The sequence below is a fragment of the Astyanax mexicanus genome, chromosome 1 (assembly GCF_023375975.1).
Source record: "Astyanax mexicanus isolate ESR-SI-001 chromosome 1, AstMex3_surface, whole genome shotgun sequence".
NCBI classification, from domain to species: Eukaryota; Metazoa; Chordata; class Actinopteri; order Characiformes; family Acestrorhamphidae; genus Astyanax; species Astyanax mexicanus.
In genome coordinates, this window is record NC_064408.1 from 115,114,592 (window position 1) to 115,141,025 (window position 26,434).

At 36.4% G+C, this 26,434-nt stretch overlaps 1 protein-coding gene across 2 annotated transcripts in view; it reads right to left on the bottom strand.

Annotated features, from left to right (window-relative positions):
* ntrk1 (neurotrophic tyrosine kinase, receptor, type 1) overlaps positions 1-26,434 on the bottom strand; it is a 58,947-nt gene that overhangs the window by 27,773 nt on the left and 4,740 nt on the right. For both annotated transcript variants that reach the window (XM_049464851.1, XM_022668704.2), the window contains exons 2-8: positions 20,783-20,857; positions 18,691-18,762; positions 13,514-13,582; positions 12,543-12,694; positions 10,009-10,151; positions 8,755-8,893; positions 2,389-2,721 (exon numbers count right to left, since the gene is read on the bottom strand). In XM_049464851.1, coding sequence (XP_049320808.1) covers positions 2,389-2,721; positions 8,755-8,893; positions 10,009-10,151; positions 12,543-12,694; positions 13,514-13,582; positions 18,691-18,762; positions 20,783-20,857 — 983 coding nt within the window. The remainder of the gene's footprint in view (positions 1-2,388; positions 2,722-8,754; positions 8,894-10,008; positions 10,152-12,542; positions 12,695-13,513; positions 13,583-18,690; positions 18,763-20,782; positions 20,858-26,434) is intronic.

The window sequence follows — 26,434 nt, forward strand, 5'->3', positions numbered from 1 at the left end:
ATCGTCGCTGTCCAATGAAAACCACTTATCTCCAAAACAGCAACTTTACAGGAGAGAGAAAGAATCATGTAAACTTTCAATGGAAGTCAATATAAAAAGAGTTTATTTCAGGTCATTTTGAAGAGTTTCTATTGGTTCTTTCATCAAGAAATGTTGGCACAGTGTAAGGGACAGTTTGTTTGGTTAGCTTGATCAATCATAACATGAACACTAATGAAAAGATGTTTAATAGACTAAAGTCAAGTCATCAAAAGACTAGTAACTGACTTTTTAGTCACAGACTAAGATTTCGCAAAGACTGAGGATCTTAAAGGGTCACAATTTGCAAGACTGCAACTAAATTCTTTCTGAGATTATTTCCTTTTATGCTTCTGGTGGAGTTTAACAGAAAGAGAAGCTGTTTCAAAAAATAGAGCAACTTGTTTTTGGCCAGACTGTGTATTAAACTCTCAGTACCTGACAGGTGATCCAGCCACTGGAGCGAGTCTGATATGTGTTGTTATTTATTGAGATCAGAGAAGTGATATAAAGTTGGCACTTTCTGCCAGAAAGTGATTTTTAATCTTCTTTGTATCTTTTTAAAATATTTTAAAATATAATGTTTCACTTTTTGATACAACTTTTTAAATCATGTTTCAGTTTCATAATGAACAGACCAATGAAAATGTGTTCAAAAATGACTTGAAATGAAAAAAATCTTCCATGGGGCATTAGTTAAAGTACTGGCAGATTTTTTGGACTTAATTTGAGAATTGACAGATAATTCAGCTTTTGTCAAAAAATCATGCCAGTGGAACTAAACACTGTCATTAGGTAAAATTACCTAAACTAAGTAAAGATTTGTAAATTATAGGTAAAATTATTGTATTATATTCTTGTGAATATAAGAAATATTAGATATTAAGACTATATTCAAAGTGATTTCACTTGATAAGATGTGTTTTGTTGTGTTTGACTGAGAATTGTTGGCATACAATCTTTTTACATTGGCTTTCTTTGAATGTTGGTTTCCTGTAAAGTTGAAAACAGCGACAATATACAAGACTACAGGCTACAAGACAATATATGGATGAACATTTCCCCTCAAACTCAAAATCAAACAGTTCCCAGGATAGGACGAATTAAACATGGATTTTTACAGCGTCACACCCCTAGCACAGGATGAACGACTCCGGAAACAGAAAGACCAAATAATGACCTTATTACTATAAAATAAACATAAAATGTTCTGGAAGAAAAATTACCCATGTTTTTGACCTTTAATGTCAATATCTTCAGAATATATCTTGTTATTTTGAGCTGATCAGGCAAAACAGGCTAAACAGGCTTCCTGACGGAAACACACATGAGCCAAACAGGCGCTTGTGTTTATTTGCTTTGAGTAGATATTTTGCTAAATTGGATATATTCCCACCGTGTCAGTAAACCCTGTCAGTAATGAGGGGTAATATCGCTAATAACATCGCTAAGAATATTGCTAGACCTTACGCAAGACTCTAAGCACTACACTCATCTCTTTTTTAAAAGGTGACTTATGCCGATCTTACACCACCAAACAATTTTTAAGGGATTTCACTGTTGTAGACAAATTTCCACCATCCTGGTGTTCATAATGAAATAAGAAACTCTGTTTTTAGTGAACTGGGAAAATCTGATTTTAGCTACAGAATAGCACCAGCAAGCTAGAATTCACTAAAGGAAACTCTAAAAATCAGCTCACTGGGATCACTGAACCATTTAAAGTTTTAGTTTCTAATCACCATCAGAATTTATTTTAATTCTTAAGATCTTAGTTTATTAATATTATTCATTTTATAATGTCTTGTCATTCTTATCATTTTATTTTATATATTTTTTTCCTTATTTTATGTTTTATTAATTATTTATATATAATCACAGCTCTAGAAAAAAATAAGAGACGACTCAAAAATTATGAGTTTCTTTGATTTTACCTAATTTAAAACCTCTGGAATATAATCAAGAGGAAGATGGATGATCACAAGCCATCAAACCAAACTGAACTGCTTCAACTTTTTCACCAAGAGTGGCATAAAGTTATTCAAAAGCAGTGTGTAAGACTGGTGGAGGAAAGCATGATGCCAAGATGCATGAAAACTGTGATTAAAAACCATGGTTATTCCACCAAATATTGATTTCTGAACTCTTAAAACTTTATTAATATGAAATTGTTTTCTTTGCATTATTTGAGGTCTGAAAGCTCTGCTTTCTTTTTTTTTTTTGTTATTTCAGTAATTTCTCATTTTCTGCAAATAAATGCTCTAAATGGCAATATTTTTATTTGAAATTTGGTAGAAATATTGTACAAAAAAGGAAAATTTCCTATGTTCTTTATCTGCTTTTTAAATAAACATAATGCACCCCACTTACCAGGGATGATGCCCTCTGGATCAAATGGGTCGAAGGGGTTGTCCATGAACATGCCGATGGCCGTGGCCTGGTCTCTGCCCAGCTTGTTCTCCACTATAAGCGTGTAGTTGCCGTTGTTGAGGTGGGTGGGCTTGTTGAGGAAGAGGCAGCCGTGCTGGACGGAGCCGTCGTCCTGATCCGGGATCAGCTGGGTGTAGGTGTACCTGGTCTCGTTGAGGGGTGTGGTGTTGTACTGCCAGCTAATGGTGGGAGCTGGGTTTCCATCAATAGCGAAGGGGAAACACCAGTGGTGCTGCTGCTCGGCCTCCCGTAAGAACAGGATCTTCACTGCAACTAAAATCATAAAGAGAAGAACATCAGTTAGTGCGTTTAAATGTACTTCATAATGAACTATTGGTAATTTAAAACCAGCCAGTAACCTTACAGAATACGATTTGATGTAAACACTCCAATTAAGGAGTATAACAGAATCCAATACTATAAAATCAAAGCTAGTAAAAGCTAATGTTGATACAATAAAGCTACTGGGTTTTTGATAATCATCTGGATTAAGTCTAATACTCACATATCTGTATTGTTAAAAAAAAAAAGGTACAAGCAGATCAAGTGAGCAAAGTTGTCCAATTCATAAAGAAGCACCATAATGGCCAAAACAGACCTAAATATAACACAAAACTGGGGCACATTTAATAATAAAAAAAGCTTTCCTACTGACAGCCTAAAGAAAGTCTCCATTACTCCATCTCCTGCTTCTCCCCCAACATGAAACACCTAATTCTGAACCATTTGACACATTTACACCAATAAAATAGGTTCCGAACCCGAAAAGTTTGTTTCCAGCTGGACCCAAGAAATAGCAGGTCAGCTATTTTACTATAGTAATAAGAATTTACTATAATGATATGTATAATATTTGACTAATTTTTAACATATTTTTCCTTGTTTTGTGAGTCAGATCCGAATTTCAGTGTTGCAAGTGATAAACGTCTGTGTAGTCAAAGAGCCAACGAAAAGACTAGCATGTTAAAATGTTTTGCATTTTATCACCTAGTTTGAAATGCTCCATTGAATACTTCTTGGCGCAGGCCAATAGGAAACTAACATTGTAGACAGATGTAAACAGAACCCTTCTGAGGAGGTCGTAATATTATGAGATTAAAGTTGTAATATTACAAGATTAAGCAGTCATATGAAGAGAATAAAGTCGTAGTATTTTAAAGGGAAATGTAGTTCTCTGGGCTGAATTTTAAGAAGCACAGAGGAAAAGGGCATTTCCCACTCATGATCTGTTACAGGGCTGCTGTGATTACCATCAGTTAGACTGTTAAATAATACAGACAGATGTAAACAGAAAGCATATTCTTCTAAGGCGGTGGAACCTGATGAAGTAAAGTTGTAATGTTATATACAGAATATATATATGTATATTACGAGAATAAAGTCGTATATTACGAGAAATTACGACTTCTTTCTCGATGGCAAGCATTTTATTTAATTTTTTTCAAGTGGCCCTAAAACCCTGTCATACTCAGGTACACAGAAGCTGTTATGTCCTCTTTAGGGCACCTAAAAATGAGCACACAGTCACTCTTCTTTTTTTTGTTTTTTTTTCAGAGCACAAAACTGATAACATCACACAAAGTACTTTTGTAAACATGACTGTCAGATTTTTTGCATCTCCTCAGTGATGACCTATGAACTCACACAAAGACGTGGACAATAATTGGTCACTGACTAATGTGTAGTGTTCCCTGAGAACAACACGAAACAAAGATGACTGCTTAATTTGACATAGTGAACATTGTAGGAGACAAAAATGTTGTGTAGTCTGAGCTTGGCATTAGTCGGGAAGTACAGGTCCCAGTTGCAGAGGGAAGAGCTCAGTCCAAGTGAGAAGGGTTTATTTATCAGGGTCTGAGGAATAAAAATAGCTGAAAACAGTGTATTGGCTGGGGGTGTGAGACCATCTTTTGATCTTTTGATTTAGTATGTTGACATGAATACTTGAATAATCAGATAACTGCAGAAATCCACTTATAATCACATAATGTAATGCATGTAAACACACAAACAATAAATAAACCAATAGAGAGTTAATACAGTTTATTCCTATTAAAACATAATTAGCTGTTTGTTTTCCATTGAATAACCTTGGCCTAACCATGACCTTGGGAACACTTTTATAGGTTTCTTTAATGTGTGAGGAACATTAAAGGAACATTATGAGGGAACAAGCATGTAATGACTCGGAATTCGTATTTTTTTTATGATGCTAATAGCTGGTTTCCATTACTGGTTAGCTACATTAGCCTTGTAACTTTAGTGCAAAGCTGTAGAATCAGGCTAATCAGGCTAATTCAGGATCGCTAATGGCCTTGTTTCAGGTGCTCTACAGCCGTGTTATAATTGCCCTGCCAATCGATGAGCTCCATCATCACGGTCCACCCGCTGACCCTGCATGAATAATGAATCCCACCCTGTTTAGGGGACCTGACCACAAGAAGCACCTGCAGCGAGCTGCGCGGGAGCAGCATGCAGGAAATGACTCTTTTAGCTGCAGGGAACATGCTGATGCACACAGCCCGGTCGCACTGCTATAACCATTTCACTGCTCTTAACCTGTGACCCGGCCTGCAGAAAGTGCTTGGGCAGGAGAAACGCGGCCATTTGTGTCGTACTCCTGAGACTGCTGTGGACAGGGCTCCTCGCCGCGAGAGCTGATGCTGATAGTTCATTAAGTTTTCCGAACTGCCCGTGAACTCCGGTAAGTTCGTGGAGTTAAAGGAATTAAATAATTGCAGGCTGTGCTCACTGGTTAAGATGAGAGGTAGAATTTAATTGCCATGTGCCTCCAGTCGCTGTTAAAAGGGAGATATGTAATTGGACTCTGGTCATTATAGTTCATACGGATCATACCACCCATTAAAATGTGCAGAAAAAAGCATACATTAATTAAATTTAACTAAGGGCTCTATCTTACACCCTTTACAAGGTGCTTTGTGATGCTCATTGCTTTCTTACACACCACCAACAGTCTATGTTCACACTATGCATCTGCGTTTTTTAAATAGCAAAGACGACTATGAATATACAGCTCTGCAAAAAAATAAGTTTTATAATAAGAGTTTCTTTGATGTTACCAAATTGAAAACCTCTGGAATGTAATCGAGAGGAAGATCACAAGCCATCGAACTAAGCTGAACTGCTTGAATTTTTGCAACAGGAGTGGCAAAAAGTTACCCAAAAGCAGTGTGCAAGACTGGTGGAGGAGAACATGCCAAGATGCATGAAAACTTATGATAATATATAAATATATAATATGAACTTGTCTGAAAGCTCTACATCTTTTTAGTTATTTTAGGCATTTCTCATTTTCTGCAAATACATGCTCTAAATGACAATATTTTTATTTGGAATTTATTTGGAACATCTACCTATAAATAGTAAAATCAGTAAAACTAATTCAGAAACTGAAGTGGTCTCTTCATTTTTTGTAGAGATGTACATCTACGCCGATGGTCTGAAAGTGAGGTGTGTTCAAGAAAATTTCTGGCGTATTGCTATCTTGTCAATGGAAAACACAGGTGCGCTACTGACTGATTAAAACCTAGACAACAGTCAGACGTTCATAGCAATCTTGGCTTCCCCGCTTGTTACGCACCTGTCTACAATAACACAAAATCTAGGTCATATCTAGGTCACATCATTGTCATATTACTTTTGTTACCGTTAAATGACCTGGTCGTGCACCTTCACAGCAATATATACGTCCAGATAGCTGCACTGTTAAAATAGCAATACGCAGGGAGGGGGGGTTATCTAAGGATGTAGATAATTATTGCAGGATTTTACACTATCATGGCTACATGGTTAAGGTTATGTAGTTAGGTAAGGTAGTTCTAGTAAGGACTGTTTTGCTGTCCTTGCTGACTAAGAAGCTGTGATTCTATTATAATACAATAATGAAATAATAAAAATAGTGTTGCTAAAATTATAATGCAATATCTCCTCTTACAGTCTGATATTAATTGAAAGTTGAGAATCTGGACTTCCAATAAAACATTTGTTCTATTTTCCGTGAGCAACAAGTCAGAAATAAGTCAAACTGCAGTAACAGCATGCTTTTCCTATTTCAGGAGCCTCTCCATTGGTTGCTATTGTTCAGTTTGGCCCTGGTGCTCCTGGGTGCAGTGTGCAGACCACTGTAAGAACCCTCTTGGTTTTGAAGGGTAATTAAGCAGAGGTCGTTAATGAGCCTCTGTCCACCAGTGAGGCTATTCTGATGGAGCAGCAGCTAGCGCGCTTACCGCCTGCCAATCAATCCTCACAATTATGTTTCCGGACTATGGGGGAGAGAAGTCCATTAGCAGAGAACAAATAAGATCTGACGACAGTTATCATCCCATTTTCCTGACAGTCATTATCGCTCCCCTGATGGTCATACATTTGTCTGAAGTCAAGCAGAAGGAGGTGATAAACAATGATCATTTCCACTGTAAATATTGTCCATACTGGAAGATTTTGGATTACAAAAAAACAGATTAGCCACGCCTATTTACGTTACATGTTCTGTTTGTAGTTGCTTATTTGAATGGTCATATAACATCATATTGATTGAACACTGGGCTTCATTCACCAGTATTTACCTTAGAATGTTCTTAATTTAGTTCTGAAGAGAAGCCCTAACAAAAAGTCTACGTCAGATTCATGATGTGTTTTTAAACCAGAGAATTTATTCACAGCTTTGCACTTGATTAAAAATAATTGATACTATTGTTCACATAAATGGAATAAATCCCAAATAAGAAAACTGGGTAATTTTTTAAAATAAAAAAAAATACATCTTAAAAACAGTTGATTCATAAATGAAGCAGGATACAGTGTAACGACTAGAAAAGACCTAAATATAGTACAAAGCTAAGGCACATTTACATAGTAAATAACAAATACTTTCTACTACTGTGTGTAAATAGCAGGTCTTACTCAAATAGATAAAAAAATCTGATCTGTTTTTAAGAAGAAACTACATCTTAAAAACAGTTGATTCGTAAATGAAGCAGGATACAGTGTAACGGCCAGAAAAGACCTAAATATAGTACAAACCTGAGGCACATTTATTCAGTAGATAACACATACTTTCTACAACTGTGTTTAAATAGCAGGTCTCACTCAAATAGATAAAAAATCTGTTATGTGTTTCTTTTAAGAAGAAATTACATTTTTAAATCAGTTGTAAATGAGGCCCAATTAATCTAATGTTATTTTAAAACTAAAGTGTTAGATAATAATATGTAAATGTGAAAATGCTTGTTGTAAAACCAAAGTCAGATTAGACAAGTTAGATTAGATTTGTCCAGTCCAGTCCAGTCCACACATATTTGAATATTTTTCAAATATCTGTCTCTCAGACTCAAGCAGCGTTTTTACCAAGCATAGGTGGTTTAACACTTTAACTAAGCTTGTTGTCAGATTTATTAAAGAAGCAGGTTACAGTGTAATGACTAGATAAGACCTAAATATAGTACAAACCTGAGGCACATTTATACAGTAAATAACAAATACGTTCAAATACGTGTTTAAACAGCAGGTCTCACTCAAATAGAATTAAAATCTTATCTTATGAGGCCCAATTAATCCAGTGTTATTTTATTGCTAAAAGTGCTAGGTAATAATTTGTAAATGTAAAAAAAATTGCTAGGTCTTAAACTAAAGTCAGCCATGTTACGCTAGATTTGGCTTAAGTCTAGTTAACCAATATTTGGATATTTTTCAAACATCTGTCTGACAGGCTCAAGCAGCATTTTGACAGTATCCCAGACACAGACATAAAATGAACACTTTAACTAAGTTTGTTGTCAGATTCATAAAAGAAGCAGGAAACAGTGTAACGACCAAAAAGACCTAAATATAGTACAAACCTGAGGCACATTTATAAATAACAAATACTTTTTGCTGCTTTGTTTATTTTAACAGTAGGTCTCACTTAAATAGATAAAAAAAAATTTAAGTAGTGTTGCTGGCATAAAACATAAAAAAAGTAAAGAAAAGAAAATGTGTCATCTATGCGAAAGTTGATTAAAATGCTGTGCTCATGTGGATGTGATGCCAAAACCCAAAATGTCCTAAGAAAACTAAACTTTTTCGACAAAGTTTATATTAGATTACATTACAGTAGGTGAATTATGGCTTTTGTTATGAGTCTCTTGATATAAGCTGGATTTCTCTAACAGAAATCAATGGGAAATGCAGAAATCACTGCTTCATATCCTTCATATCATATCCTGTGGTAAACAAAAGTGTTCCAAACCTGAAATGCTTTGTCGACCAGTGCTGGAATCAGCCCAGAGAGCTATAAAGTTGACTCACACTCAATGTTGAGCTGCACCATGGCCTCTCCCGGACCCGCTCGATTCTCCGCCTCGCAGGTGAGGTTGTGCAGGTTGTCCCCAGATGACACGTTCCACAGGTGCAGCACCAGTTCCAGAGTGGAGCCCCATATTCCTCTCTAAATCCAAAAACATACAAATATACAAGCATCAGAGATGTATCTTAACTTTAGGATTATTACATGCATGGATCCGTGCAACTGACCTGTCTCTATGTGGTCTGCGCTCAAATGTATTATTGGTAAATGATCACTACAGGCTTAAACTAGCTTTAGAGAAAATCTCACAAACCACATTCCATTTAATGATCATAATCAAGTGGGGATTTCTACTGAGTGATGCAACTGCCTAAGAGCCCTGTCTAACACCCTGCACATAGAGCATCGCAATCAATGCCCATTGCTATCTTACACCCCGTGAACAGTCGATTTTTTTTACACCTTGCATCTGCACCATTTAAATAGCGATGGAGCTTGTGACTATATCTACACTGGTGGGTGTGGTGGCCTAGAAGTGAGGTGTGTTCAGGTAAATTTCTGCTGTATTTCTATCTTGGCAATGGAAAACACAGGTGCGCCACTGACTAATTAAAACCCTGACAACAGTCATCCGTCAGATGTCCATTACTAACCTGGTGATGCAGGTGCTCAACAAGCGTACAAGCGGCAGAGCACAAACCCAATTTTTACATAAAAAAATAAAGCAAATATTAAATGAAATAATAATAAAATGACCTTCTCATGCACCTTAACAGCGTCTACTGAGAAGTACAGAGCAACTGCGCTGTTAAAATATCAATTTGCCAAAGTCAGAGCACACCTTGCTTTTAAAGGGAATAGCAGGTGAAACACTGATTGATTTATTTTTCATTACACGCAAAACACACCCAATTAATACGTGACTTTTACACATTTAGAGCCGTGCAAAGCGTACTTTTTGATACACTAATACTCCCTAAATCAAGCTGCAAGATGAACAGTTGACCACTTGTTAAAATAGGGCCCTAAGTGTTGGCCCTGCCATCAGTTTGTGAGTTCAGTCCCTGGTAATGTTACAGACATCCATGGCTGCCAGTTCAAGACAACATAATTGGCCTTTCTCTATTTGAGTGGGGGGAGTCCTTCCCTCTCCCCCAATACTTAATGCAATGCAAGCTAGCACAGCTGTCTGTTAGCTGACATAAAATAATAGGCAGTTGGGGTCAAATTCCATACAAAAAACTACTGTCGAGTACCTGAAGGGTCCAGTTGGACTGAAGCTGCTCGGTCCTCCATGTTATTGTGGGAACTGGTGAACCGGTCACCTGGCACTCAAACGTCAGATTTCCCCCTTCCTTAATGGTCCGGACAGGTGCATTAACCGTGACTTCTGGCACACCTGAACAAAAGAGGGCATTACATTTACAGCATTTAGCTGACATGCTTATCCTGAGTGACTTACAATGTAATTCCTATTACAGAGGTGGGCTAATGTAGTGTTAGGAGTCTCGCCCAAGGACTCTTATTGGTGTAGTGTAGCATAGTCACCCAGACCAGGAATTGAACCGGAGTCTCCCACATGGTGTGACTCATTAGCAGGTAGTGGCGTTATCTACTACTGCACCCCACCAATCACAAAATCATCAGAATAACAGTAAATTATATAAATTGTATATAAAAAATAAACATACTTTGTTTTTTCGTGTGTTTCCTTTATATTTACACTACCAGTCAAACATTTTAAACACCCCTATTGTTTAGTTGCCCAGTATTAGTGATGTAAGGCTCTGACATACTGGGTTTTATTTTGTTATCTTTGCAATGATTTCACAGGTCAGACCTGTAATTTTTCTCTTCACTGCTGAAACTGGGAGCTAAAGGCTAAAGCTGTTTCCATGTGGGTCAGCCAGACGTGACTCTTCCTGTACCAGTTTTCTCCAGTGTCCAAGAGTGTTTTGAAGGTGTAGGAAACAGTACTCATTGCTCTCTGACTTTAACTGTAATTTCTCTAAAGAAAGGACTTATACTTTTAGTTAAAGAGTTCTCTGTGTTTCTGTGTCTTTTTCTAGTTATTATGTTGAAAGTGTGAATGTACTGTGTTGAGTAAATCCTGCAGTAAAGAGTATATATATAGTATTTTTAAATTATTTTAATTTTTTTTTTTTTCGAATTTTAGTTTGTTTGTTTTCCTTAACCATTTTAGACCTGAGTTATATTAAAGTGATGGAAAAATAATAAAATGCTGTTTACTGCCTGTAATGCACACAAAAGGAGAAGCTAATACTCTAATATAAAGTCCAGCTAAATCTTATTAACAAAAATATTTAATTGTTTTTTTAATGTCCATTGTATTGGTAGTCTGTGTTTAACATTTTTATTTTATATTTAATATCGACCTTATTTATGTCACAAGCCATTCCTACACTGTAAAATAAACTCTAAATCATATAAAATTAGCAAAAATCAGCTCTTCTTACTTTGCCTTCTCTGAGCCACGCTCTGATGCCTGAACTGACGTTTTTTTCCAGTGAAGTGGGCGGGGCTTAGCTACTGTTTTATTGGCTTGTAAACGTTTTCATTGGCTGGTTCTTGCTCTATTTTGATGGACAACAGTTAGACTTAATTAGTGTTATGTGCAACACAACATTAAAAAAGGTAATATGTGATGTCCATTGCAATAGATGCAGAGTTTGAAAGGGTTAAAGGCCCTGTCTGTATACTGTAAAATTTTGCACACTGGGTTTTGTACCATTTCTAGTTACTGACTGGACCTGCAAAAATGTAGGGGTGTCCCAAAACTTTTGACCGGTATTGTATGTAAAATTGGAGTGTTGTGGATATTTAAAGCTCCACTAGGTAGGATTGAGATTTTGTGCTTGTGGGCTCCCCCTAGAGTTGTAGAGTGTCATAAATGCTTCAGGCGGATTAGTTTCTCTTTCTCGTTTTCTGGCTTTCACAGACATATCCGTTCTCTTCCCAGCTTCTGCCAGAGTGTCTGTATGTGAGTTTGTAAAGAATTAACCAGTAGTCCTTGTAGAACTGTTAGAACTAAAGGTCGGAAAGCAGGTCGCAGTTCTCGCGAGCGTTGGTCGCGGCCGCCTCAGAAAACTTACAGAGTCTGGTTTGAGCTCAGAGGAGCTCCGGCACAGACACGAGAGCACCGCTATTCCTCCTATTACACCTCAATGCAGCGCTGCAGTGAGTTTCAAGCTGTAATTTTACTTATTTAAAAATATCAAAAATCAAGAAAATCCTACCTAGTGCTGCTTCAAATGAGGCCTAACAGTTTCAGAAAAAAAATTTAGTCTATAAAAAATAAATCAAATTTTAACATTACATTCAGCTCTGCATTGTAAGAAAACTAGAAAAAGAGATTCCCTAATTCTTAATTCTTCAGGAACTGAACTGAAGGCCTAATGTGTCTAAATACCACCAACATAACTAGTTGGGTTTGGACCAGTTTCAGGAGAAAATCATCACTGGCCAACTAGAACATTTTTACTTGTTTGTATTATGTTGGACCTGTAAAAAATATGCTTTAGTTAGTGTTCCTGTAGGACCAACATATGTAAATGAGCTCCTCTGTTTTGGCTGGCTGCCAAGTATTTTTTTTTTCATTGTTCAGTTGTGTGCCTGGAATGAAACACTCCTTATAACTCACTGTAAAAGGGCGGAGCTAAATTGCTATTGGATAAAAAGGCAAAACAGTGTAAATGAGCTGAAATACAGCATTTCCAAGGACACTGCATGCTGTCTTATCTTACTGTACTTCTCTAATATGTGCACTTACTGCAGTTCTCCATCACAAAGCTGTCCAGCTGAACGCTGCTGCCGTTATAGATGCAGCTCTGCTGACTGTCGATGTCTCCTCGCCTCGTTCTTTGCCACTGCTGAAGCCAGTAGATATCACAGGAGCAGGCCAGGGGGTTATCCCTCAGAACCCTGAGGAACACCACGTTATTCTTCACTTCTTACAACTTCTATAGAACAGTTTTGGAAATGTAAAACGCATGGTCTTAAAGCTCTAAAAAAGGGAACAGACCACTTCAGTTTCTGAATCAGTTCCTCTGATGTTTTAGTAAAATTAACATTGTTGTTTTATTCTATAAACTACAGACAAAATTTCTCCCAAATTCCAAAAACAAATATTGTTATTTAGAGCATTTATTTGCAGAAAATTTGAAATTGCTGAAATAACAAATAAAATGCAGAGCTTTCAGACCTCAAATAATGCAATGAAAACAAGTTCATAAGGTTAATAAAATGTAAGAGTTCAGAAATCAATATTTGGTGGAATAATCCTGTTTTTTAATCACAGTTTTCATGCATCTTGGCATGTTCTCCTCCACCAGTCTTACACACTGCTTTTGGATAACTTTATGCCTTTACTCCTGGTGCAAAGGAGTTGGCTTGTTGGCTTGTTGGCATCCATCTTCCTCTTGATTATATTCCAGAGGTTTTCAATTTGGTAAAATCAAAGAAACTCAAAATATTTTAAGTGGTCTGTACATGTACAGATCTCAACAATTTAATTTACTATCAGATCAGAACATTTCTGTAGGTTTAGGCTTCACACTGTGAACACAATGAAAGTAAACTGCTGAATCCTGAAGGATCTGTTACTGTAGGTCTATCCATGTTAACTCTAATGCAAATTAAAAAAAAGTTTAAATTAGAAAAAAAAATACAGTACAGCAGTTATAAACTATACACATGTGAGATAATGTAGAGCATGCTGGTTAGGTGTAGAGTTTTACTCACAGGTTCAGTAGAGGAAGAGAATGGAAGACTCTCCAGCTGATGTGCACAAGTGAGTTAATAGCCAGGTTTCTGAAGTAATAAGATACAAGATAAGCATATTAGAAAATGTATGTTGTATATTTTCTTGTACTATTGCTTTCATATTGTATTTTTGTTTTTTGTATTTTGTGTACTATTTTATGATCTGTTGATTTTATATTGTTTTATATATTTTTAAATTTTATGTTGTACATTTTTTATTGTGTTTGTTTTTATATAGCTTTTATTGGAATAACTTACCCTGTTTTTAAGTGTTGGTTAATATTGTATGCATATCCACTTTTGTATGTAAATTGTAAATACATTGGATTTTTTAATTTCTTTTGCTTCATTTTTTAATAACAATATTTATTTTCCCATATTATTTATTCAGTTTTCATATTGCACAGTGCTTTCTATGTTTTTCTTTTTAAATTGCATTTATTATCTTGTATTTTTTGTTACAAAACCACTTAACACTTCAGCATGAATAAATAGCTAAACTACAGTAGCCTACTATATTTTTCGGATTATAAGGAGCACTATCAATAAACGTCTATTTTTCTGGACTATTTTCATACATAAGGTGCACCATATTATAAGGCGTATTATGCAACAATAGTAAGGAACAGAGGTTCTGCCATGTTTTCCTTCTAATTCAGCAGGACCTGTAATGCTAAGCTAAGTTAAGTAAATACAACTGTAATTCTTTAAAAATAAATAATAATATTTTAAAGTCAAACGAGCGCTGGATGTTAATCTACACAGATTTCTCTCCTGAAAACTGTTTATTTGGGTGAGTAAAGCGCTTCAGTTTATTCCATTTACAGTAAGCTTGGATTTTCAGATTTCCACTAAGGCTGGGTGCAGCAGTATTAGCATTAGCAGCTAACCGCTAACACTAGCTGCAGTTAGTGGCTAATGCTGCCTGACAGCATTACACTGAAGAACTCAGTGTAAGCCAGGATGGTATTAGCTAGTGGTTCATCCCATGTAGCTTGTTTTAAAACGGTAAATACACAGACTACAGGCCGATAATACTCATCTCTGAACGGTGAAAGAGCTAATGCTAAGCGCAGTTAGAGGGTAATGCTAATGCTGCTCCAGCAGTGCTAGCTGTGTTAAGCAGCAGGCTACAGGCTGATGATTCTCACTTCTGAACTGCGAAAGAGCTAGCGCTTAGCATAGTTAGCAGCTAATGCTAATACTGCTCTAGACTCGGTGTTGGAGAACTAAACTGAAACTCCTGACATCACAACCTGGACAGTAGGCAGAGCTACAGTTCAGTTCTAATTAAAGATAAAGGTAAATAATTCATGTCCTGAGTTTGAGAACAACACTGGCTGAGTCTGAGTGTAGCGGCACATTAGCGGATTAGCCTCCGTAACTCGGGCGGAGAAGTTTTACGCCTGGGCTGAGTTTAATCAGCTGGATGAAACAGCTTGTGTCCAGCAGCACACGAGCCAAAACAGGCTTCACGTGAGACAGCAGGCGATAGCAGGTGATGATTTACTGACGGCCGCGTTCAAACAGCGTGAGAGTTTCACTTCTGGTAAGTACTTTCCATGTTTAATGCTGCGAGTAAACAGAGCAACACTGTAAGTCATTTTTACTACCAGAGAAAAGAGAATCACTCGCCGGGTTTCAGGTTTTTTAGATTATGGCTTTTAAATGGCCTCTCTCTGATATATTTATCATTTTAACTGTACTGTGTGGTCATCTGATAAAAAGAGCTTAGACCATGTTTCAACACCTGGTCCTGGAGCACACCTGCACTGCACATTTTAGTGGTTTCTCTGCTTTATCACACCCCTGTAGCTCAGATATGACTTGTTAGCGAGTTGAACAGCTGAGTGGCTAGGTGTGTTGGGAGAAAGGAAGTCAAAGAAATGTGCAGGGCAGGACTTTTAACAACTTTTAACAAATTAACAAATAAAATTTACCATTTTGACCTAAATAAAAATGCAGAAAAACAGGTTTGTCTTTGAAGTTTGCTTCTTTAGTTTTGCACTATAATGCTGCATTCAAGTAGGTTGTATAGACCAGATTAACTAGTATATAGATTAACTAGTATTTATGAATACTGTAGAAAATACACTGCAAAAAATTATATGGCAAAAACTAGACAAAACAATGTAAATTAAGAAAAATTTTGCCTATTGTAAGCAAACAACTTTGCCAATGGATTTTTTTAGTACTTAATATTCTATTGATTTTTAATTGTTTCAGTTTTTACAGGTAATGTAATGTTTTTTTTATTATTATTATTATTGCTTTTATTGATATATTGATATACAACTGTCTTGGTTAATATTGTACATATTTTAGATTTTTTTAATCAATGTTATAGTTTTAAGTTTTTTACTTTAGGATTTTCAGATTTTATATTAAAGGTTGTTTTTTTTCCCGTCATCAACCTTAAAATATGTATAAAAAAATAACAAAAAAATATTATTTATTGTGTAATTACAGAAATGACTAAAGTTAATCAGGGAAAATGTATTAGATGCGTGTATTTTGTTTATGTATTGTATTTTCTTAGTATTTACATTATTCATTTTCTAATATATTTTGTTTTATATTGCACGTTTATTTGCACTTTTTTGTTTTTATACTGCTTGATACTGTGATATTGAGTAATTATAGAAATTACTAAAGTTAAATAGGACAAATGTTCTACACTTCTCTATTTATATTTTAAATATACCATATGTTTGATTTTATGTGTTACAAATAAATACTAATAATTTAACATTACACTTTGTTAAGGTTTCATTGTACCGTATTTCGCCATTTCTCTACAATAAATTGAGACATATAGTATGTTTTTACTCACATTGCCCAGCCATTCTGCATTTTTATAGTATTAAAATGAACAGTGATTATACAGCATAGTTCTGAGCAGCACTGAACACAGTCCTAACTATCGCTTTAAGGGACGGCGGCTGATGGCGGGGGGACAGAGCACACTCCAGGGATGCAGATTTTCTGTGGCAGGACTAATGGGGGCCAGCAGGGGTTCAAATATTTGTTTTCCTCGTTTCCAAAAGTTCATGTCAGATGGGTTAGCCATCAGGGCCTATCTATTACCGGCTCAATTCCTCCCCAATGCCACAGGGGCTTCTGATGGGGGGGATAGGGAGGGATTTAGCAGCTGCCAGCGAGAGTACTGGTGGCTCGAGAACGATGATAAGAACACAGCAGAATTTCAGAATTTCATCTTCAAATTAAGAAATATCTCCCTATATATCTCTTATCTGATTTTTAACCATCTTTTTCACCCTCACTGTATCCACTGTATTCTTCTCCTGCTCCAACCCCCCCAACCCTGCCGCCAGAGCAGTGCCCCCCATCTTAGAGACACATCTGCTCCCACTACACATCGCTCTGTGAAATATTGATTAAGTCATAATGGACCCTTAGTGGAGTGTATTTATTATGCATCAGCTGTCAATAAGACGCCAAAGTGAGCGAGTAAAAGGTGACTGCTGGATGTCGTCTCTGGTTTCATCAGTGAGGGGGGAGCTCACCCCCCTGCCACCCCCCCCTTCAACACCATCCTCGCCACTCTGCTACCCACTCCCCAATCCCCATGTCACCAGCTCCTCTCTGACCGCTATCACCCCATCGACAACACTGAGCCATGTCGCACAGCCAGCGGGGTGAGGACTACAAGATGGTAGAGATAAGGGTCAGCCAGCTGAACACGGGTTCAACCATGGTAGTTTACATGGCTGCCAATAGCAGCTTGACCCATACATTCACTACCAAACAGGATGACTCAAATTCCTAGGGCCCTGTGTTGGATATCTATGGGCAAGCTGCCAACTATGCACCGTGCAGCTTGATTTAGGGCGTGTCAATGTGTCTTTGCTATCGTGACGACGGGAAAAGTTAACCTAACATGGTTTGAAACATGCAAAAGGCATGTACTAATTCTCATAATTAATCAAAGTGTGTTTTAGACGTAATGTGCAATAAACATGTCATTCTCAGCATGTCACTTGTCATTCTCTTCAAGAGTCAGGTGCTCTCTGACTTTGGCTGATTGCTATTTTAATGGCGCTGAGCTTCCGCACGTCTCAGCAGGTAAATTACGAGAATAAAAGGGTTATTTTATTTTTTATCCTGTTTAGTATTAATGTAAAGATCTATAGATCTAGTGTTGGTGTGTCTTTGGTATTTTGAGGGAACCAAAAACACGCCTTGCGCAGCTGGAAATGCTCAAAAGACATGTACTAATTCTCTTAATTAATCATGGGTGTGATTTGGGCGTAATGTGAAATAAACCAATCAGTGTGCCCGTTGTCATTCCCTTTAAGAGCCAGATGGGCTCACACTTTGGCGTGTTTGTATCTTAACATTGCGGCACTTTGTGCTTCTTAGCAGAAGAAGCTGAATAGCTGGTTTAAGCTGTGAAGGTGCGTGAGCAGGTCATTTTATAGGAACGTTTTATAGGAAAGTCATTTTTTATTCTTTATTCTGTTTATTGTAAACGTAAAAATACGCCCATCCGTTTAAAACATTCATAAAACACTTACAAAAAAATATATATATATATATATATTTGTAAGTGTTTTATGCCTGTTTTAAACGGCATTAAAAAATAGACTGTTGGCAGGGTGTAAGATAGCAATGAGCATCGTGCTGCGCCTTTCGCAAGGTGTAATTCAGTTTTAATTATTTCTTTAAATTTACAAATGACTATAGTGTTTTTGAATGGGGCTTGAATAGGTTAAGCAGTTGTATCTTTTTGATTTGCATAATTCACTTGAATTAAACATTTATTTTAGATAATTGGAGAATTTCTATTTGTACATTTATTGCGAAAATAACACAATGTAAGGAATTGTTTGTCTGTTCAAACTATGTACTAAACTAAAAACTGACAAATACAGAGACATTTGTTTTTCATTGGACAGCCTAAATATAGAGAGTTTTGAATTATTTTATTAGTTTTTTCCGCAGGTTTTTTTTTTTTTTTTTTTACCTCTTACTGACCAGTACTGATAATCTGTTGTAGATCTGTAACCTGATCCAAAGGGAGGCTAAGAACTGGTCAGTGTTTGGGTCAGAAAGCTGAATCTCTCTCACTGATTGACAGATACAAACAATGACACAACAGCAGCAGCAGATCACAGGAAGCCATATTCACTTACACATATTGGAGCTTGAAGTTCTGTTGAAATGCATTATCAGCGATGAAGACCAAGCCACAATCTGTAACTGTGCTGTACAGAGAGACCACACACACACACACACACACACACACACACACACCCACACACACCGCAAACATACGAAAGAAAACAAAGGAAATCTTACATGGTATGGCAGCCAGTCAACTGATCGTATCTTTAGACGCAGACATACATCAGGCCTGATTAGTTCTAATCACGTCAGTCAGGCCAAACAGACTCATGACTCAACCAACCACAAGAAACAATGCTTAAAGGGACTAGCCTTCATTCACTGATAACCACATTAGCATGTATTTATGCTCTCTGCTAAGCTCTCTGCCTCTCTGTCAAAGTGCATTTAACAAAAGCAATGGACGGAAGTATTGGGACACCTGTTCATTCAGTCTTTCTTCTAAAATCAAGGGTATTATTAATGTAATATATACAGCTCTGGTAAAAAAAAATTAAGAGACCCCTTCAGTTTCTGAATCAGTTTCTCTGATTTAGCTATTTATAGGTTTATGTTTGAGTTAAATGAACATTGTTGTTTTATTCTATAAACTACAGACAACATTTCTCCCAAATTCCAAATAGAAATATTGTCATTTAGAGCATTTATTTGCAAAAATGAGAAATGTCTGAAATAACAAAAAAGATGCAGAGCTTTCAGACCTCAAATAATGCAAAGAAAACAAGTTCATATTCATAAGAGTTCAGAAAACAATATTTTGTGGAATATCCCTGGTTTTTAATGACAGTTTTCATCCTCCACAAGTTTTACACTGCTTTTGGATATCTTTATGCCACTCCTGGTGCAACAAATCAAGCAGTTCAGTTTGGTTTGATGGCTTGTGATCATCCATCTTCCTCTTGATCATATTCCAGAGGTTTTTAATTTAGTAAAATCATATAAACTCATCATTTTTTTTAAGTGGTCTCTTATATTTTTCTGAGCTGTATGTACATATATGGTAATATAAAGGAAAAATATATGTATGTATATGTATGTGCAAACCATCTATGAAACCTATATGTGTACACTATATTGCCAAAAGTATTTGTTCATCTGCCTTCAACCATATAAGAACTTGAGTAATCTCCCATTCTTAATTCTTAAAAATTTAAACATTCAAAATTCGAATCATGAATTGTTTAAAATCTCTTGGTATGTTGAAGCATTAAATATTCCTTTCACCAAAACTAACACATTTAATGATTTGGAAGGGTGTTTGACAATATAGTGCATAGTGTATGCCTGGTCCATGAATAAATGTAATGTCCATAAATTTGCAGTACATCATAACATACATAAAGAAATGTTATTTTATATAGGTGGATGAATTCAGAACACATCATTAAGTCTGAACATAGCAGACAGGTGACTATAAAAATAATAATATATGTATGTATTGTAATATTGATGATTATGGCTACCAATTGGTAGTGTGGGCAGTGTGCCAAGTCCTGCTGAAAAATGAAAGCTGCATCTCCATAAATGTTGTCAGCAGAGGAAAGCATGAAGTGCTGTAAGATTTTGTGGAAAAACACTGCACTGACTTTAGACTTGATAATAAAACACAGTGGATCAACACCAGCAGATGACATGTCTCTCCAAACCATCACTGATCATCAGTAAATTTTACATTTTATTTGTAAATCAAGGGAGCAGAGTCTGGAGGAAGAGTGGAGAGACACACAGTCTGAACTGCTCGAGGTCTAGTGTGGAGTTTCCACCAATCAGTGATGGTTTGGACAGACATGTCATCTGCTGGTGTTGATCCACTGTGTTTTATTATCAAGTCTAAAGTCAGTGCAGTTTTGTTTTCCCACAAAATCTTACAGCACTTCATGCTTCCCTCTGCTGACTTTAACTTTTATAGAGATGTGGATTTCATTTTCCAGCAGGACTTGACACACTGCCCACACTGCCAAAAGTACCAATTGGTCTTATTATACAATATTCTAGTTTTCTGAGATACTGGCTTTAGTTTTTTTTTTTAGTTGAATGCATTCATTAGAACTAGTCTCTCCAAACTTTTATCACAATAACTGTAGTAGTTGAGATACTCACAGGTTCTTCAGCTCTCTGTAGTTAGCGAGGTCTATGTCGGTTATGTTCTCCAGGCTGGGCTGGTTCTCGATGTAGCTGGTAAATCAAAGACAAAAGAGAAACATCCTTAAAAAAAGCTTAAACAGTAACCTTGCAACAGCCATAACATTATGACCACCTGTCTAATATTCACTAGGTCCTCTTGTTATGCCACATCAGATCTGACCAATTAAAGCATGGACTTTATAAGACCTCTGAACATGGGGTAAAGTTCAGTACAGCTTGAGATAGTTCTCAAGCCAGCCCCAGGTACATATAGGACTAGGGGGAGGAGATCAGGTAATTCAGACGCTGGACGTATCCCAAAATTTAGTTAATTCTTAACACTTTCGGGAATGATACTTTAAACATTTACACAATGTCATTCCTCATCTAGCTGGTAGTGTTATGCATAAAACATCCCAATAATGTTGTAATCCATTATCACATCACAACATTCCTGGAACATTATTTCTGTAATGTTACAGATTAGCCTTCCTGTAACCTTTTTAAAACATTGATTAACATTCTTATAACATTCATTTTTAGCAGGGCTGATGTTTTTAACACAACAACATGTAGATGAAACAGTATCTAAATCTATTCTTCCTTCTACCAGTTCCCTGTGCCACTGCCTGCAATACAAGCCCAAAGAATGATCCATCCACCCCCATGCTTAACAGTTCTCTAAGAAAAGTAAGTACAGATTTGTACTTAAAAGAGTACAAAGCTTGTTGCTGGGGCTGTACCTTATATTAAGGTACAAAAAAAGTACCTTTCAGTGAAAGTCCTTTTTTGTACCCATATAAACATTATAAACATTATCATCAACTGAAAATGGCTCAAAAACTTGATGATCCAAAATTGTCTGGCTTTCAAATAAAAAATGTGCAATTTAAATATTTATATTGTTTAGTAGTACAGTGATACAGATACTAAATGTACCTTTTGGCTGGTTAAAGGGTACAAATTTGTACTTATTGATCTTAGGAATGACTTTATACTTCAGAGGGAACAAATCTGACCCTGTAAAGACCAGTATTGTACCTTTGAGGGTACAATTATGAAGAGTGTACCTTTGAGTACAAAAAAGTACTCATATCGTACCTCTGTTTTTTAGAATGTAAGGTGTTCTCTTCATGAAATCCTGCACCCTTTTTCAATAAGGTTAAAAAAATAGGTTGACTCCATCAGGCCATCTCAAGGCATAATCAAGACATCATCGTGTTTTTCATTAAAAGTGGTCCTGTCCAATAAATCCAATGAAAAGGCTAAATATTATTTCAGGCTGCAGGCTTCATTTCTGTTTCTGCAGTTCTACATTTTATTTGTGTCTGATTGAGCCATAGGGCTGTAATGCAATTACAATAAAATCAGCAGAAAAGCAGTAAAACCATATTGAACCAAGTGTCCACTCAGATTATGTACTGTAAATTAGCCATTAACAGAGCCTATAAAGTATTCATGGAAAAAATGCCATTTTGAAAAGGTTTTAGGATGAGTGCACTAATATATTTTGGGTTCCTCACTTTCTAATGCTTATCCAGATTACTGGAGAGGTTTTTATGCTATCTCCTGAAGACATCTGTTTTACTCTGTAGTATGTAAATGTGTAGGATTGTACTGTGATGTTACGGTGGAGTTGTATTTCTCAGCTGAGGTTTATAAAAGTGGAAAATGATGATGGCTGTGACGACAACCATGATTAGGTTTCACTACTGTGTAGCATCAAGAAAGAAGACGAAGGTGAAGAAAACAAGACAAAGCAGAAGAAGACTTTGCATTTTTGATACAAAAGAGGTGAATATAGTAATAGGAAGCATGATGATCTTTTAGTTACCTGAAGAAATAGTTATATTCTTCAGAAAACAAGAATCCTGTTCAATAATTCCAATGAAAAAGACAACAATACTAAATTATTTCACATTATAGCCTTTGCCACTGTTTATATAGATTCTGATTAAACATGTAACATAATTTCATTAAAATCAGCAGAAAATCAGTAAAACCATATTCACCCATTGTGGCAAGTGCTCACTCATGTTATGTAATAATAATTTTGTTTAATAATGTAAAAATAAAGAGATCACTTCAGTTTCTGAATCAGTTTCTCTGATTTTGCTTTTTATAGGTATATGATTGAGTAAAATGAACGTTATTGTTCAAACAACATTTCTCCCAAATTCCAAATGGCTGAAATAACAAAAAAAATGCAGAGCTTTCAGATCTCAAAAAATGCAAAGAAAACAATTTCATATTCATAAAGTTTTAAGAGTTCAGAAATCAATATTTGGTGGAATAACAGTTTTCATGCATCTTGGCTTGTTCTCCTCCACCAGTCTTACACACTGCTTTTGGGTAACTGTATGCCAAAAATTGGAGCAGTTCAGTTTGGTTTGGTGGCTTGTGATCATCCATCTTCCTCTTGATTATATTTTCAGAGGTTTTTTAATTTGGTAAAATCAAAGAAACTCATAATTGTTAAGTGGTCTCTTTTTTCAGAGCTATATATTATCCTTTTTATATAAAAAAAAATCATGAAACACAATAAAGTAGTTCTGTAGTACTCTGTATTCTGCAGATATGAAGTTCTGTACCGGGATATTGAGTCAGAGATGTGTTTCCCAGCTGAGAAGTATAAATGTGGAAGATGACAATAACTGTGACGACAATTACGACAACCAGGATTAGCTTTCACTACTGTGTAACATGATCGTATCAGAGTAAGAAAGAAAACAAGAAGAAGCCCAAGAAGAGTTTATAATATTGATACAACAGAGAAGACTCTGATGATATGATCTGATGATGAATAAACATGGTGATCTTTCAGTTTACTAAAGACATTACTAAGAATCCTGTTCATTTCCAGTCAGTCCGGCTGTAAGCTTTGCTACTGTTTCTCCAGTCCAGCAGTATGCATCACAGTTCAGAGCACAAACACATATTTATTTGTGTCTGATTGAGCCATAGGGCTGTAATGTAATTACGGGGGAGGTGGGACGAGGATCTTGAACCGCCCTCGCTTATTTGATTGAGGCAAGTGGGTAATATTTCATCTATTGTTCTCGGCTGGGCTTTTGTCGGCAATTCACCGAATTGAATTTATAACATGATGCATGATGAATTCCTGCTGCTGGTATGGAGGTAATGAGCCCTTGCTTCTTTCACTCCCAGTAAACACTCTGTTCCTGCTTTTTTGCTTCGCTTTGTCACATTGCGATTCATTGACTTTCATGGGTACAAGTGTTCCGCATAAACACAGCACCAAGGAGCATTCCGCGTTTATTGATCGGAAAGGTTGGAACAAACATCGGCGCTCTGCAAGAGCTCCTCAAATCTGAGCCGGGCAGGTGTACTGAGAAACGCACTGAAGAGAAAAGTTTACAAAAAAGTCAGAGAAGCAGATTCTCAGACAGGGATTAAGCCTAGTAATAGACTGTATTTTTCTTTCAAAAGAAAATCCCCATTCAAAATGCTGTGTAGACCAAGACTAGGCTTAATCTCTGGCTTCATCTGGGGAACTGTTCCTTTTTATAGCACTTTTATACCAGGCTTGATATAAATATTGTCAATGAGAATCACTCAAGATGTTCAATTTTTTTTTAAGAATTTGGATCAGTTATTCCACTGTCCTTATAAATTTAACAAATCTCAAATACCAAAACATTGATTAGATCAGGGTTCTTGCTCCATTTTAAAAGTCAAATTTAATGCATTTTAACACCTTTTTAAGACCTCAATAAAAATAATTTAAGACCCAAAAATGCAGTCACAATTTCTTTAGTAGAAAATAATGTATTGTATTGAAAATTAAAACCTAATATTTCCCATTTGTTATCATTTTTCTTTATCAGTTTTGTTTCATTGTGATGCAGAACATGTTGGCACACTAGCTAGCTCACTGCTAATGTTAGCTAGCTCTACATTAACCTTAGTTCTCTCCCCAGTAATGTTAGCTAGCTCTCTGCTAATGTTAGCTAGCTCTACATTAACCTTATTTCTCTCCCCAGTAATGTTAGCTAGCTTTATATTACCTTAGTTCTCTCCCCAGTAATGTTATCTAGCTCTCCGCTAATGTTAGCTAGCTTAATATTACCTTAGTTCTCTCCCCAGTAATGTTAGCTAGCTCTCCGCTAATGTTAGCTAGCTTAATATTACCTTAGTTCTCTCCCCAGTAATGTTAGCTAGCTCTTTGCTAATGTTAGCTAGCTCTACATTAATGTTAGTTCTCTCCCCAGTAATGTTATCTAGCTCCCAGCTAATGTTAGCTAGCTCTACATTAACATAAGTTCTCTCCCCAGTAATGTTAGCTAGCTCAAAGCTAATGTTAGCTAGCTCTACATTAACCTTAGTTCTCTCCCCAGTAATGTTAGCTAGCTCAAAGCTAATGTTAGCTAGCTCTACATTAAACTTAGTTCTCTCCTCAGCAATGTTAGCTAGATCACAGCTAATGTTAGCTAGCTCTATGCTAACCTTAGTTCTCTCCTCAGCAATGTTAGCTAGATCACAGCTAATGTTAGCTAGCACTCTGCTAATCTTATTTTTATCCCCAGTAATGTTAGCTAGTTCACAGCTAATGTTAGCTAGCTCTACAATACCCTTAGTTCTCTTCCCAGTAATGTTAGCTAGCTCTCCGCTAATGTTAGCTAGCTTTATATTACCTTAGTTCTCTCCCTGGTAATGTTAGCTAGCTCTCCGCTAATGTTAGCTAGCTTTATATTACCTTAGTTCTCTCCCTAGTAATGTTAGCTCGCTCTCCGCTAATGTTAGCTAGCTTAATATTACCTTAGTTCTCTCCCCAGTAATGTTAGCTAGCTCTCCGCTAATGTTAGCTAGCTTTATATTACCTTAGTTCTCTCCCCAGTAATTTTAGCTAGCTCTCTGCTAATGTTAGCTAGCTTTATATTACCTTAGTTCTCTCCCCAGTAATGTTAGCTAGCTCCCAGCTAATGTTAGCTAGCTCTACATTAACCTTAGTTCTCTCCCCAGTAATGTTAGCTAGATCACAGCTAATGTTAGCTAGCTCTATGCTAACCTTAGTTCTCTCCTCAGCAATGTTAGCTAGATCACAGCTTATGTTAGCTAGCACTCCGCTAATCTTATTTTCCTCCCCAGTAATGTTAGCTAGTTCACAGCTAATGTTAGCTAGCTCTACAATACCCTTAGTTCTCTCCCCAGTAACGTTAGCTAGCTCTCTGCTAACCATAGTTCTCTCCCCAGTAACTCGCTGCTAATGTTAGTATGTGCTTTCCCACTGGCATTAAATGCACCATCTAAAAATGTAACACATACAGCAAATTTACAGTAAATTTAAGACAAATTAAGACTTCTTTGTGCAAATCTCTGTAACACTTTCTATGAATGAGATGTCTATTACACTCTATAAACATACTCACAACACACTATAATGCATTCATGAGGTATTATAAACATGTTTTTTGAATGCATTAAAATGTATTATGGGTCAAATAAAACATGACATTCATAGAAAGTGTTACCAAACGCTTTAAATGAATCCTTTGTTCATAATGCATTATGAATGCATTTATGAAACACTATATATCATATATATCTAATAATGACCATAATAAACATGTATAATAGCTCATAAGTAACTTTACAAAGAGAGGCATC